We start from the raw sequence: 14437 nt of genomic DNA, 5'->3' as shown, positions 1-14437 counted from the left end.
AGCTAACAGCAGGACTAGCACATGCACTAGCAGCATCAGCATCAAGAACCTTTACAGATCATTTCTTACAGTTAATTTGAGATAAAGAAATGAATGTAGAAAGGAAAAGAACGTATGGTTACGAGTTAACAGTAACTCTCCATCACTGACCTGGATATTATATACAGTCAGAAAGTGCAATAACTTTCCCCTCTTTGGTCTTTCTATAACCTTGAACCTTCCAAGTTGGAAGGCTGTCGGTTAGCGCTACGGAGATGTGTTGAAGCTACTGTAAAACGACAAACTTTCGCGAGCGATTTACTTTCGCGACTTTCACGAGCAGAGCCGAATCGCGAAAGTTTGACACGCGAATAAGAAATTTGTACAATCATGTACTACGCGATGCGTCGATGATCGATGCTTGCACTGTCTGTACATGCACTGCACAGACTCTGGACTAGCGCTGATCGATGCTTGCACGGCTAAAGTCCAAAGCGCGCAGCTGTTGAAAGTTACGTACCAACACTAGTCTTCCAAGTTGTCGTTGGAGTACGGCGACTTGAACAGAATTGTAGAAGAGAATAAAACGATCGACTGGAGAATGTCTCAGTGTTGTGGAGAGTGTTTGGCCAGCTTGCTGTTGCGTAGATTTTAGTGTTGTACTGCGCGAAGAAGTCTTCTGAAGTTTATCGCCATTAGTATCGCAGTGGCTCAGCAGTTCGAAGAGAAAGCCTTCCGATGATCCCTCTTCGAAAACGCCATCCTTTCTTGCAGTACTAGTACTCACCTTATGATTATCTTTGATTCCTTGATTCATTCTTTCATTCTTTGATTTCTTCTCTCATTCTTCGTGCGCTCTGCGTCCCAGCACTCCAAGGCCGTGATCGTTTGGTCGGATCCAGATCCAGATCCATCGGATCCACTGGATCTGCAATGATCGATTGGTCGAATCCGGATCCAGATCCTTCGGATTTGGATCCGAGCAACCCTGCCCCGGGAGCAGGGTTGACTGGATCCATCTGATCCAAATGTGACCTTTGTGCGTATATGGTGGGTAAAAATCATTTTTATACTCATTGTCGTACGTCTAGTGGGCTTTTGTTGACTTTTCGTACGACGCGGGCGATCAGTACGACTTGTGCCTTTTTTGGGTGACCTGTCAGCGCCATTTTTTACTTCGTCAACATGGCAACAGCCAAGGTCCGCAAAAAAGTGTTCGGTTGATTCTGAAGGATCCGACGGATCTGAGATTTGGATCTGGATCTGGATCCGATCAAACGATCATAGCCTTAGACTTCGTAAAATAACATTCTTGAAGATTTTCAGTGGAAGGTAAAATCGCTAAAATTAATCGCCGCTAACTGGTCCAGTTTGCCAAAACGCTAAATTTAGCCGCCGCGAAAGTTTGTCGTTTTACAGTAGGTGTCAGGACGTCGAATGTCTCAGTACTCTTGTCAGTTTTGTGCCTAGTTATTGCACTTTCTGACTGTATAATATTATAGTATCCAGTTACAGTGATGGAGAGTTACTCTTAACTCGTATCCATACCGGTATGTCCTTTTCCTGTCTAAAGAAATATAGAGAAAGGAAAGGAACAGAATGGTTACGTGTTATGAGTAACTGTCCACCACTGTAACTAGATACTATCAATAGTCAGAGTCTGACTGTTCATATTATAGTATCTAGTTACAGTGGTGGACAGTTACTCATAACTTCCTTTCTCTATATTTTACTATTGGCTCAACATCCGAGTTTAAGAAAGCTGGGGAGAGACAGAGAAGAGGGAGATTGAGATTCCAAGAACTCACCTGCATCTTATCCATGGCCATGAAGTAACTGGCCGCTTGTAGGACATCAGCGGCATGTGTCGATGTGTGATACGCTACGTTAGGACGATAGTGTGCCTCCATTAGCTGAAGACAGATGGCAGCATAACATTACATCATTTATAACACGACCGGTCCGAGTGCACCCGAAGAATGCAATATCGGGAAGCATTGCACGCTGCGTTAGACTGCTAATTGGGTATCTACATGGGACTGTAAAACCGGAAAATTTCGGTGGAGATTTATTTTCAATAACTTCAGTACTGGTGACTTTTACCTAAAATAAAACGCGACCTAAAATTCAACCATGCCATGCCACACAGTGTGCAAGATGCATTGTTGGATCTGGAAAACTGGTTTACCGAAATTTTCGCGATATTGAACCGTTGATTTTGGGAAATACCGAAAATATCACACCACTGAAAATTCCCGGTTTGACAGTAGCTGTCATGTGACAAGCAACTCAACATAGTACACAGACTACCTTCTTGACTTCACAGAGAGAGAGAGAGAGAGAGAGAGAGAGAGAGAGAGAGAGAGAGAGAGAGAGAGAGAGAGAGAGAGAGAGAGAGAGAGAGAGAGAGAGAGAGAGAGAGAGAGAGAGAGAGAGAGAGACAGAGAGAGAGAGAGAGCAGGAGAGAGAGAGAGAGAGAGAGAGAGAGAGAGAGAGAGAGAGAGAGAGAGAGAGAGAGAGAGAGAGCGCTTACCGTCAACCAACGGGCTAGCACATCTTCACCGATTTTCAGAAACTTGCAGACATTGAAGTCCCGACAGATTGCCATTCCAATCAGAAAGAGCGGGCTGGGGTATGGAGAGAGTGAGACAGACGTGCAAACAACACACACACACACACTTTTAGTTGATCAGTTGACAGCATGTTACGCAGCCTGAGCATACGATCGACAAGACAAAAACTACACCCCCGCTCCCACACAAACCTACCCCCCCCCCCCCCCCCCACCCACACACACACAAACCTACACCACCACCCACCCACCACCCCCACACAGAAAGCAGGCTAGCTTACCCATGAGACTCCGAGACCTGTTCCAGTAAGAGCACATCACATTCCCAGTTCTTGCGAGTATCCAGTGCTTGGTGAGCCTGCGCTGCCAGACCCCGCACCTCATCATCATACATTGCCCAACTCGTCTTCTGCTCAAATGCGACGCCAAATCGAGAAGCCAAGCTGTCTGTGAATTCAAAGTACACACACACATGCAAGTGGCCACACACATGCACACGCACACAGCGGTAAGAGAGAGAAAGAGTGTTTGTGTATGTCAGAGCAATGGGTCGTAATGTTCGCTGGCAAACAACACCAGTGAAAGTGCAGCCTAACTTCACCAAGTCATGGAGAAAATTGGCAGCAACAGAGAAAATTCAGCAGAGTTATGCAGCTACTAGTAGTAGTACATGTATATGTTGGTTGGTTGATTTTAATTTGCACAATAAACGGGAACTAGGCCCAACGATATGAAGGTGAATGAAATATAAGGTGTATGAGGTACTAGGAATTCAGAAATTGGCAAGGAGTCAGCGAGTGTGTGCACAACAGCCTATTCATAGCTCTCAACTGCAGCAGCCTTTGAGGACATCCAGGTCATGGCTAGAACACCACGATGCTTTAGTGAAACTGTCCCCCCCCCCCCCCCCCAACCTAGAAGAAGGGGGTCCGATTTACCAATCGAGCGCGACTTACCACTCGATAGAAAACACTGAAAACTTCATGACGGAGACCTGAAAATGGTGCGGGGTGGGGGTGCCTAATTACTGTACGTAATATACAACCGTGGTTGGCTATAAAAACTCTGCAATCGCCACGCAAAGTGGTCATTGGCTACCCCAGCCATGTATTGCTTGGAATAAAAAAAAAAATAAATATAACCAGGAGAAAGATACGGTATGTGTATACATGTAGGTAGAAATGCATTTGAATAGATTTTTTGGTTGGAGGAAAGCAAATCAGCACACGAAGCACAGAAGCCATATGATTTTTCTGACTAGGCCTTTTATTCCATTACTCTTCAGGTCGAATACAATGGTGATTAACAAGGAATGAAAGGCCTAGTCGAAAAATTATATGGCTTCTGTGCTTCGTGTGCTGAAATGCATTTGAGAAGTAGTGGTGCTTACGGTACAAGTTAGCAGTCTTCGGTGGTGATGGATCAGACTAGTGGGTGTTGAAAGCGCATGCACAAATGCAAACAACGACAACAGAAATCAGCATGCACACGCACGCACGCAGACACACAATCACACACACACGCACACGCACGCACACACACACACACACACACACACACACACACACACACACACAAACAAAGAGTTTCACATTAAATCATGACCATCACACATCTAAAGAGGGTACACGAATGAGATCATCCCGAAACAGTTCTGTCCACAGATTTTTTTTACAGAATGCACCTACTGATAGACCATAACAAAGAGAGGAGAAGAAGAAGACAAAAGAAAATAATAATGATCGAGACAACAAAGGAGAAAGACAGACAATGTACTAGTAGGGGTTGAGTATTTTGCTCCTGCTCTTGTAGCAGTTGAGCACCCTTGTGTGGGGTAGTGCCTTTGCTGTTTGCGCTATGCAGAGCTCACTGACTTGTCAGTTTGAGCACGCTGGCAAGGTACGTTCGGGCCTGGTTTAGATCTGGCTTTGGAAAATTTATGTTTCATTGCCGTCAGGTTCGTCCTCACTTCCTCTGTGCTGCGCTGATGAGTCCACAAAGGACGAAACAGCCCTGTCGGCAGATTGAATGAGATCATCACATATGCTTCATAAGGAATGCAAGGTTAGTTTGCAGGGATGAACTTATCTGGTATCGCATCGCAGTTTGCTACGCAAAATCGATCTACTGCTACTCAAAAATCACAGTGACACGCAGAAAACTGCCATACATACATGTACAGGCTATCCATGCTTTCTGTAGCTTACGCCACAATTGAGATTTTGCATAGCAAAAATTGCTATGCATAAACATGACAGTAAATTCATCCCCGGTTTGTATAGAGTTGCACACAGTACTGCAGGTATGAAATTGGATATGACATCGGGAATGGCAAGCCAATCCTTGTGCCACTACTTTGCCGCTCCACACAAACCATGGTGGCACTTGATGACATAATCGATGTTGTAATCGTTCAATTTCTATTGAAAGCAACACACCAGTAAGTACAACACGTGGACTGGAAATTTCTAAGAAGTAGACATATCCATGCATGTATGCCCGCAACAAGTGCAGCATTGCCCTACTCACCGACACAAAGTTATTGACGAAATCGGGCCGATCAGACTCCTGGGACGGCACACATGCCGGACGAAACGTGCTCCGTCTCTCCTGAATCTGTGCCTATAAGCACAGCAATACAAGCAGCACCAGCAGCACCAGCAGAAGAAGAAGCAGCACCAGCAGCCACAGCAACATAGGCAGCACCAGCACCAGCACAGTCACAGGCACATCAGCAGCACCAGCAGCAACAGCACAGTCACAGGCACATCAGCAGCACCAGCAGAAACAGCACAAAGCAGCAGCAGCAGTAGTAGCAGAAAAAGCGTACAGCCATTCACAACAGCAGAGACAGCATCAGTACAGTCGACAGCAACAAAATAAACAAAAGTAGCGGCGCATACACAAACATGAGCTGAAGGAACACACAGACACATCCGACACACGCACACACGCACACACACACACACACACACACACACACACACACACACACACACACACACACACAAGCATTTCTAACACGAAGAAAGAGGATAGTGCTTACCAAAATGGTGTCTTTATGTCCCTCGACCATGGCGTGTAAGCTGGCATTTCTCTTGCACTGATCCACTAAACTGGTAGCAAACTCGCACGCCTGTGCCAGCAAACAAGCAAGCAAGCAAACAGCACACCAGATAGGTTACAATCACTCATGAGTCTTGACTCATCTGTGCTATGACATTTAGTTGATATTCTTTGCTTTACTTTTGACGTCCTATTGGGCTTACACTTCATGAGTCTCATTCGCCTGTAAAAGAGACTCCATGCAAGAGTGGACGTAGTGAATCTACCAGTGAGTGTACATTCCTGTTAGTGTACTGCAAGTCAACAAATATTCGGCGCATATTTATTTTCGGCTATTTTCGGCCTGGTCATGTTTGGCCGAAAATTTGTTGCGGCCAAAATTTAGTTTTGCAGCGTACACAGGCGGCAGCAGTACAGGCCGAAAATTTGATGAGGCCGAGATTTGAATGGGCCGAAAATTTGTTAGACTTGCAGTACTTGCTAGTACTGTTCACAGACGTGGGCTGTCACTGCACACTTGTAGAAATCTGGATCAGGGCTACAAGCAACACACGGCTAGCGTAAGGGGTCGTCGCAAACGTTTTCTGTTGTCCCTGAGACGAACATCGTTCATTTCGTACTCGGACCCCAACCCCTCCCTCAGAAACGAACACAGCTTGCTATGCTGGACGACGAAAATCACATACATGTACATGTCATATGTACAGTGTCGGTCGACTTGCGATTTTGGCACGCACAACCCCCCACAAAAACGAATCATGTTCGTTTCAGGGACGACAAAAACTTTCGCAACGACCTCTAAAGAGAGTGAAGATTGCCTGTTACCTCTGATAACTCGGCTATGGAGCAGGACAGGTCACAAGAAGGGTCGCCGCCGTTCCGTACGCTGTGTCTCGTCAACGACGACGTAGAGAGTGACGACAAAGCAGGCCCATTGCTGACCAGCGATGACAACATGGCGTTGCTCGCCGAGCCGGTGGTGGCTATCACGCCATCAACACCGTGAACGTGTGTGCCCTGCTGCTGCTGCTGCAGTGCTGGGATGTCACTCAGTCGACGTGACTCGCTGCCTGTGGCCATCGGCTGTACGCGAGGCTGTGCTCGCGACTTGTCCGTCAAGCTATCGCCAAGCTGCAGCGCGTCAAGCATCGAAGTCGAGGCGCCGCGAAGCTGTGAGATTAGCGCACGCGTGCACATATATACACACACACACACACACACACACACAAGCACACACACACACACACAAGCACACACACAAAAGCACACACACACACAAGCACACATAAACATTAACACATAAAGTCATTCACAGACAGACACACACACATATACACAGCGCGATTATAAAACGGTTACTGCCATTGTACAAATACACATGTAACATTAGGTAACGCCAAGAGTAGATAAACAAGAGTGTGCAACTCGGGATGGGTTGGCCCACGGCGGAATTTTTTGTTGACGTAATCTTTTCGACGACGTACGCGCTGCGAGTCTTTTGGAAAGTTTTTCCCTCGTGCTCTTGGCCGGGCTTTACACTACAAGGTCAGTGCCCAGCACGTGCCTCATTGCTCTGCGGCAAAAAGCGCGTTTCTCTGAAAACAGGTGACGTCAACAAAAAATTCCGCCGTGGGCGGGGGTATCTGCAGATTGTGCAGGAGAGATCCGGAGTTGCACACTCTTGTTTATCTACTCTTGGTAACACAGCACAATACCAGATGGGCATGTATTGTCCTAAAAGGCCAGGAAATGAACAGCTCCAGGGCGTTCTCATTCACAGTGTGAAGAGGTTAAAGTGATTCAAGACCCACCCAGAGGCTTCACACAAACAACAACCTATTCCATAATCACTTAAAGTAGGAAACAAACACTGCATGTACAACTGACATACACATGGCCTCCCTCCACGTCTCCCACTGCATAGTTGCAGTGCTACGGTACAGTCAGACCTCGCTTAACGTAATAACCGCACACGTCTGTTTTCAACAAAAATATCCGGATAGGCGAGGGAACCGGGTAATCGAACACACATACATGTATAGTCATACTGTATTGTATGCATGGCATATGCTATAAATCGGTAACCAACGATTCCTTCCGGATGGCGAGGGATCCGGATAAAGAGGACCGGGTAAGCGAGGTTTGAGAGTACAAGATCACTACTGACAGCAAAAACTCACTAGCCGTACGTCACCGAAACTCACCTTGTCAATAGCAGTACGTTGTAAGCTCTGTAACGTCACCGGTGACTTCATGGCCATGTGTAAAGAACCACTAGTCACAACAACAACAACAACAACAACGACGACGACGACGACGACAACAACAACAACAAATGAATAAAGAATTCAAAATTCAAAACGACGCTGACGACGACAGCAACAACGGCGACAGTGGACATGATGAAAGGAAGACTACAATGATGGCAGGTGTAACCATAGCAGCAACAGCAGCAACAGCAGGCTCGGCAACCAATTGGATTTCGCATGACGTTACTTTTGGCGAACGTGGAATTTCGCGTCAGACAAGGCGTTCATGGCGAGTTGCACTCCGCTCACGTTCAAATAGGATGTTTGGACGCCATTCCCGGGGCGAAATTTCACGCTACCCCAAAAGCGGCGTCAGACGAAACCTGGATATCGCATGAGAGTCCTTGTATGCACTTGCCTGTGACACCACAGTGCATCCAAACAGTACAAGTAGCCTGGCAACTAGTGAACAAGGCAACAGCAACAGCACAGCACAGCAATAGCAACAGCACAGCAACAGCAGCAACAGCACAGGAACAGCAGCAGCAGCAACAGCAACAGCAACAGCAGCAGCACAGCAACAGCAGCAGCAGCACAGCAACAGCAGCAGCACAGCAACAGCAGCAGCACAGCAACAGCACAGCAACAGCACAGGAACAGCAACAGCACCAGCAGCAGCAACAGCACAGCAACAGCAGCAGCAGCAACAGCAGCAGCAGCAACAGCAGCAGCAGCAACAGCAACAGCAACAGCAACAGCAGCAGCAGCAACAGCACAACAACAGCAACTGCACAGCAGCAGCAACAGCAGCAGCAACAGTAACAGCAAGAGCACAGCAACTGCACAGCAACTGCACAGCAACTGCACAGCAGCAGCAACGGCACAGCAACAGCACAGCAACAGCATAGCAACAACACAGCAACAGCACAGCAACAGCACAGCAACAGCAACAGCACAGCAACAGCACAGCAACAGCACAGCAACAGCCCAGCAACAGCCCAGCAACAGCCCAGCAACAGCCCAGCAAGAGCACAGCAAGAGCACAGCAAGAGCACAGCAAGAGCACAGCAACAGCACAGCAACAGCACAGCAACAGCAACAGTAGCAGCCAAGTATCGCTCAGCAACAGCACGGATATATTCTTACCCGTTGAGACGAGGATGCAGGCACAGCAACGTGTCGACAGGGAAATGCTCCTCTGATGCGTTCTTTGCAAAGTATTCACCGTGCCAGGCCTAAAGAGACACCAATGACAGCAGTGAACAACAGTACACAGATACAGAGAGTGGGAATATTGCAACTGAGCACACAGGCTACAGCCACACACAGGCACACACACACACACACGCACGCACGTACCCACCCACCACTGGTGGTGTTCGTGCTGCTGGTGGTGGTGGTGCTGATAGTGGTGGTGGTGGTGCTGGTAGTGGTGGTGGTGCTGGTGGTAGTGCTGGTAGTAGCGGTGGTGGTGATGGTGGTGGTCGTGGTGGTGGTTGTGGCGCTGTGGTGGTGGTAGGGGTGGTGGTGGTGGTGGTAGGGGTGGTGGTGGTGGTGGTAGGGGTGGTGATGGTGGTGGTGGTGGTGGTGCTGGTAGGGGTGGTGGTGGTGGTGGTAGGGGTGGTGATGATGGTGGTGGTGGTGGTGGTGCTGGTAGGGGTGGTGGTGCTGGTGGTGGTGATGCTGCTGGTGTAGTCAATGTACGCAGAATAAAATACTCGCCAATCCAATTGCAACTGGTCTGACTATACTGTAATACATGTCCTCTGCTAGGGGTCGGACCGACACCACCTTTCACAGCACACACACACATGAGGACATTCACGCACGCACATGTGTGTGTGTGTGTGTGTGTGTGTGTGTGTGTGTGTGTGTGTGTGTGTGTGTGCATGTGTGTGTGTGGGGGGGGGGGGGACGTTAGTCTGCAGCTCTTTATCTTACCTGACCATTTTGGATCGTCTGGTCAATTTCCCGAAAGTGATTCTGCATGTCAGAGTGAAACGGCAAGCACACAAACACAGCCAGTAGCATGTATGATTATTCAATCATGCTTCGTACCACGTGTGTGTGTGTGTCATGCATTCTGAACGAAGATGATGTCAACAAGAAGGTATGACATGGACCAGACCAGCTGCGGGGGTTGCACACTCTTGCATGGTGAAACCAAGCATTCAAAGCCTAAATACCAATAATAGACAGGAACCACGCTGAAGGCTGGCAGTGCATTGCTACTGATATGTCACAGGCAAATAGTACTAAGAAGCAACCACTGCACACAAACAGTAGCAGCAGAAGCTAGCAGGGCAGGGGCGGACAGTAAGGCATACACACATCGCCCCGACAAGGATGTCTGGTTCTGTTAGCAAGCACAGTTGTGTTTCTCGGGCACGACTGCATATAGGCAACTGTAACGCGCGAGTGCAGAACTTCACAGCAGGGATGTCCAGGTTTTGCACACTCACACTGGCATCTTCGTTGACATGACTCCGCATCAGTTGCTTGGGCGTCTCATCCTTGGCTGCTTCAAACGAGAAGCCAAACGAATTCTCAAAGCCTCGATTGACGTACTGGAGAGACAACAAGAACACATCCACAACAGCAGCATTTAGCATTTAGTCTGTTGCACCGCTCAGATGCACATTGGCAAAGCAGAAGTCACAGCAACTTGTGCTGGACGGTGCAATTAAAGAATGCACAAGCACGCACCCCCGCCCCCACACACACGCACCCAGATACTAGTACACACACACACGCACGCACCCAGGTACACACACGCACCCAGATACACACACACACACACACGCACACATGTGCGCATGCACACACGGACACAGCTAAACTGACCTGAATACGTGCATCCTCATTTGTGATTTCACATGAAGTTGGCAATCTGTAGATCATGTCGAATGCTACTTGAGCCTCCCTGCAACAAGACAGAATAGCACAGTGCAAAAACACACGCACGCACGCACACACACACACACACACACACACACACACACACACACACACACACACACACACACACACACACAAAGTCAGGGTTCTCACACAGGCATACATTTGAAATTCTAATATACATAAAAAACAAGACTTGAGGAGTTTTCAAGGACATTTTCAAGCAACCAATCATAGACGCACACACCGCAGCAAACAACCGCAGCCGAAGAAGTGCAGCACTTTAGCGTACCTTCCGCATACTGTATAGCAGGAAATTTTCGGACGGAAATATCTTCGGACAAATCCGAAATTCGACCTTTCGTACGGATTTTATTTTCGTACAGTGCTGCATGCTAAATGCACGTGTTCGCAAGCAGTACGCATGTATAGTGTACATAATTTCACATGAACAGATTTTAGTAAGGAATTAATTTTAGTACGAAAGAGGCCGTGTACGAAATCGTACGAAAATAAATTCCGTCCGAAATTTTCCTGCTATACAGTACTTGATCCGAGAGTGCATGCACGCAGTGTAGAGACTCTACCACTGTGACTGGTGACACACTTGGAGAGTACACTACATGTAGAACAGTGACCACGCTGACTAGTATGCACCACAGGGTGCAGTGATGATCATTTTAAAAACTGAATGTCAAGGATTTTCAGGACACATCATGTACATGTATTTCCACCAGTTCTTTGACACCCATGCCAAGGAAGGCGAAAGAAGAAGCAGTCACACCGACATCAGCAAGAGCAGTACCATTAGCAACAGGCCGTGTACATGTATCAACAGCCGTCGCCAACGACACTGCAGAAGCAGTGCCGTATCTTACAACTGGAGTTTAACGTCGTTGAACGGGGAAATTGAGGTCCCAGGCACAGGAGGGGGGGGGGGGGGTTGAACAGGGAGATCGAGGTCCCAGGCACAGGAGAGGGGGGGGGGGGGGGGGGGACTTTATAACTTTTACAATCCGGTAGCAGGAGAACTTACTCAATGATGAAGCGATCTCTTGCATGCCCTAAGTCAAGCTTCAACAGTTCACAGGACCAGTCGCTGTCACGCCGTACAACCTGCAACGACATCAACAGCAAGGATACAGTCTTAGTTTGGGTGTGCAAAGAACAGCAGACAGTAGAGCTAGCACCCAACAGCATCCACCAGTACAAAACCGTAACAAGAACAACAGAGAGGAGAGGCAGTACAGTCTCTGCTGCTACTGCTGCTGCCTATCACAGTTCATACCATTACTATAGTAGCACACTCACACAGTGGTACACACACCCAGCGTTACACAGCTGCGCTCACTGAAATCCGACCCAGTGTGCAAAGCTGGCGCCCTCAACTTCCACGGCCCTCGACGCGCTGGAAGTGGAATGAATGCGGCCGGACGTACACATGTACGCATACACTGATGTAATCGGAACTGGTCCAGGGCGCCAGCTTTGTGCGTCGGGTTGGATTTCAGTGAGCGCAGCTGTAGTACGGAGTAGCCAGCACCGAAGAACAGTCCCGTTCTCACAATCTCCCAGCCACAGTAAGTCGATTACACATCTCAACACAGTCCAGCGAGACTGGGTGACTCACACACAGAGACCAATAAGAGAGTTGTTGTTAGTCAGTTGACGGTCCATCCAGAACTATTCCAACCGAGTGTTACTCCATAGCAGAGAGTCCTAGCATCTACGGAGACACATGAGCGACTGTAACATGAAGCGATGCGGGGGGGGGGGGGGGGGAGCCCTGACCGTCACAGTCTACCATGGGACTAGCTTAGTTTCTACTTGCTCATGGCATATGCCATCACTGGTCTGGGCCATGTCCGGGGATACTGTAAACGTACAAATTTTCGTTCATGAAATCTTTCGTTAGATCACTCCACCAGCAGGCTTGTTGCGTACTTAATTAATTTCGTTTTTGGCCGAGGTCTGTCACCCCGAACGTTCAGAAAAAAACTTAGTTTGGTACAAACTTAAGTTATTTCGTGCCCCCTAACGAATATAGCGAAAGTGAATTCCAAACGAAAATTTGTACAATACAGTAGGTCAAGGCCACGCTCGCAACCACGAGCTTCATAGGCCACGGATCAAGTAGAATTTACAAACACGTGGTCGAACACACATCGTGTTAGGGGGTACGATGGTCTTGTGTGGTCTCTGTAGATGCTATGACTGCGTGTTGTACAACCAGCTGTCACTGTACCTGTCACAACTTACCGAATGAAAGCCACTCTGCATTATGCCCTGTATCACTGACGGATTGTACCCGCTTTTACTGTTAACACAAACACACACACACACACACACACACATACACACACACACACACAATGATTGGCTTATAATAATATCCATAGGTGACGGAACTAATTGCAACTTCCACAAGCAATTATTCAAACGAACGAAAAATCCACTATTCTCCATACACGGGTGATCCACCGAGATACATGTGTATCCTCAGAAACCCACACTACCGTAATGCCGAGCTCAGTATAATTACAATGCCAACAACTTGTTTTCCCTTTGCCATAGGATTGGCCGATGCTTCATTCAAATATTTCCTGACATTGAGGTGTGTCTTGCACACCTCAATTCAAAACCAAAGCATTCATCAAAAATCTTAAACATTACACAAACACAACTGTACTTACGATACGAGAGCGATGAAACAACATCCTTGGCCAGCTCTACCCATCGCTTTGATTTCTCTAAACAGCACACAAACAACATCACATGTACCGGTAACGGAAACTGCCGACTATGTCCAACACCAATACTGAGGGTGCCTGATGTCAAGTACACAGGAGTGTGTGTGTGTGGGGGGAGGGGGGGGGGGGGGGTTCAAAACCAAACCGATGCTTGATAACACCTATGGAGACTCCCTTGATCTAGGCTATGTCAGTGAAGAATCCATAGATACAATATAAATACAATACAAAACTCACTGTACGACAGTGTTTACTCAGTGCATTCAGTTTCCCAACGTCGTAAGCGCACCATATACTACACACAGTACAGTGTACGCAATGTACACTGCACCACACACTGCAGTGTACTAGTAGTCGGTTCACAGCTTCTAGCGTCGGTTCCAACCTTACCCCCCCCCCCCCCATGACCAACAATGCATGTCCCCAAACAATGCCGGCAGCCCTACAGAAGTACAATGCTGCTCAATGAAATCTGATGGAGTGAGTCAGCGTTGCACCCTGCACCAGGTCACATGCCAGTGTCCGCAGGTCTAGGGTTGCACAGCGCCCGGCGTGGCATTGACTCGCTTTATCGGATTTCATTGAGCACAGCACTATAGCAACATCGACTGAGTCAATAGCAACGACGAAGATGACGACGACGATGACGAAGACAACGACGGTGACAACGACGACATTGACGGAAACCGCAGCAGGACAACTGGCTACAGTTCGCCTCCGTGTTACAACCAAAATTCTCTCTGCTATCCTCTCTGTTGTACAACGGATTCTCCAGTCCTCGACACAACTCAGCTGCACTTCACAGGAAGATGGATTGACAGTTGTTGAAATTGAACACCAGCAGTGTACAACGACCAGAGTGCTGTGCGATACTCAAGCGGGATTCACAGAAGCATTTCTTGCGATGCTATGCGCGAAGCGAC

General features: G+C 47.9%; 1 protein-coding gene across 2 annotated transcripts in view; it reads right to left on the bottom strand.

The window, feature by feature from the left end:
* The window catches only part of LOC135826532 (high affinity cAMP-specific and IBMX-insensitive 3',5'-cyclic phosphodiesterase 8A-like), a gene marked incomplete in the record, with an annotated part of 33317 nt that overhangs the window by 9523 nt on the left and 9357 nt on the right, over positions 1–14437 (bottom strand). For both annotated transcript variants that reach the window (XM_065339141.1, XM_065339140.1), the window contains 15 exon segments: positions 1788–1892; positions 2513–2606; positions 2833–2998; positions 3942–3978; positions 5081–5173; positions 5598–5687; positions 6443–6787; positions 7822–7891; positions 9013–9101; positions 9808–9849; positions 10329–10433; positions 10711–10789; positions 11801–11880; positions 13024–13081; positions 13458–13514. In XM_065339141.1, coding sequence (XP_065195213.1) covers positions 1788–1892; positions 2513–2606; positions 2833–2998; positions 3942–3978; positions 5081–5173; positions 5598–5687; positions 6443–6787; positions 7822–7891; positions 9013–9101; positions 9808–9849; positions 10329–10433; positions 10711–10789; positions 11801–11880; positions 13024–13081; positions 13458–13514 — 1510 coding nt within the window.

This window comes from Sycon ciliatum, chromosome 10, assembly GCF_964019385.1.
Source record: "Sycon ciliatum chromosome 10, ocSycCili1.1, whole genome shotgun sequence".
Lineage (NCBI taxonomy): Eukaryota > Metazoa > Porifera > Calcarea > Leucosolenida > Sycettidae > Sycon > Sycon ciliatum.
This window is presented reverse-complemented; position numbering and strand designations above follow the sequence as displayed.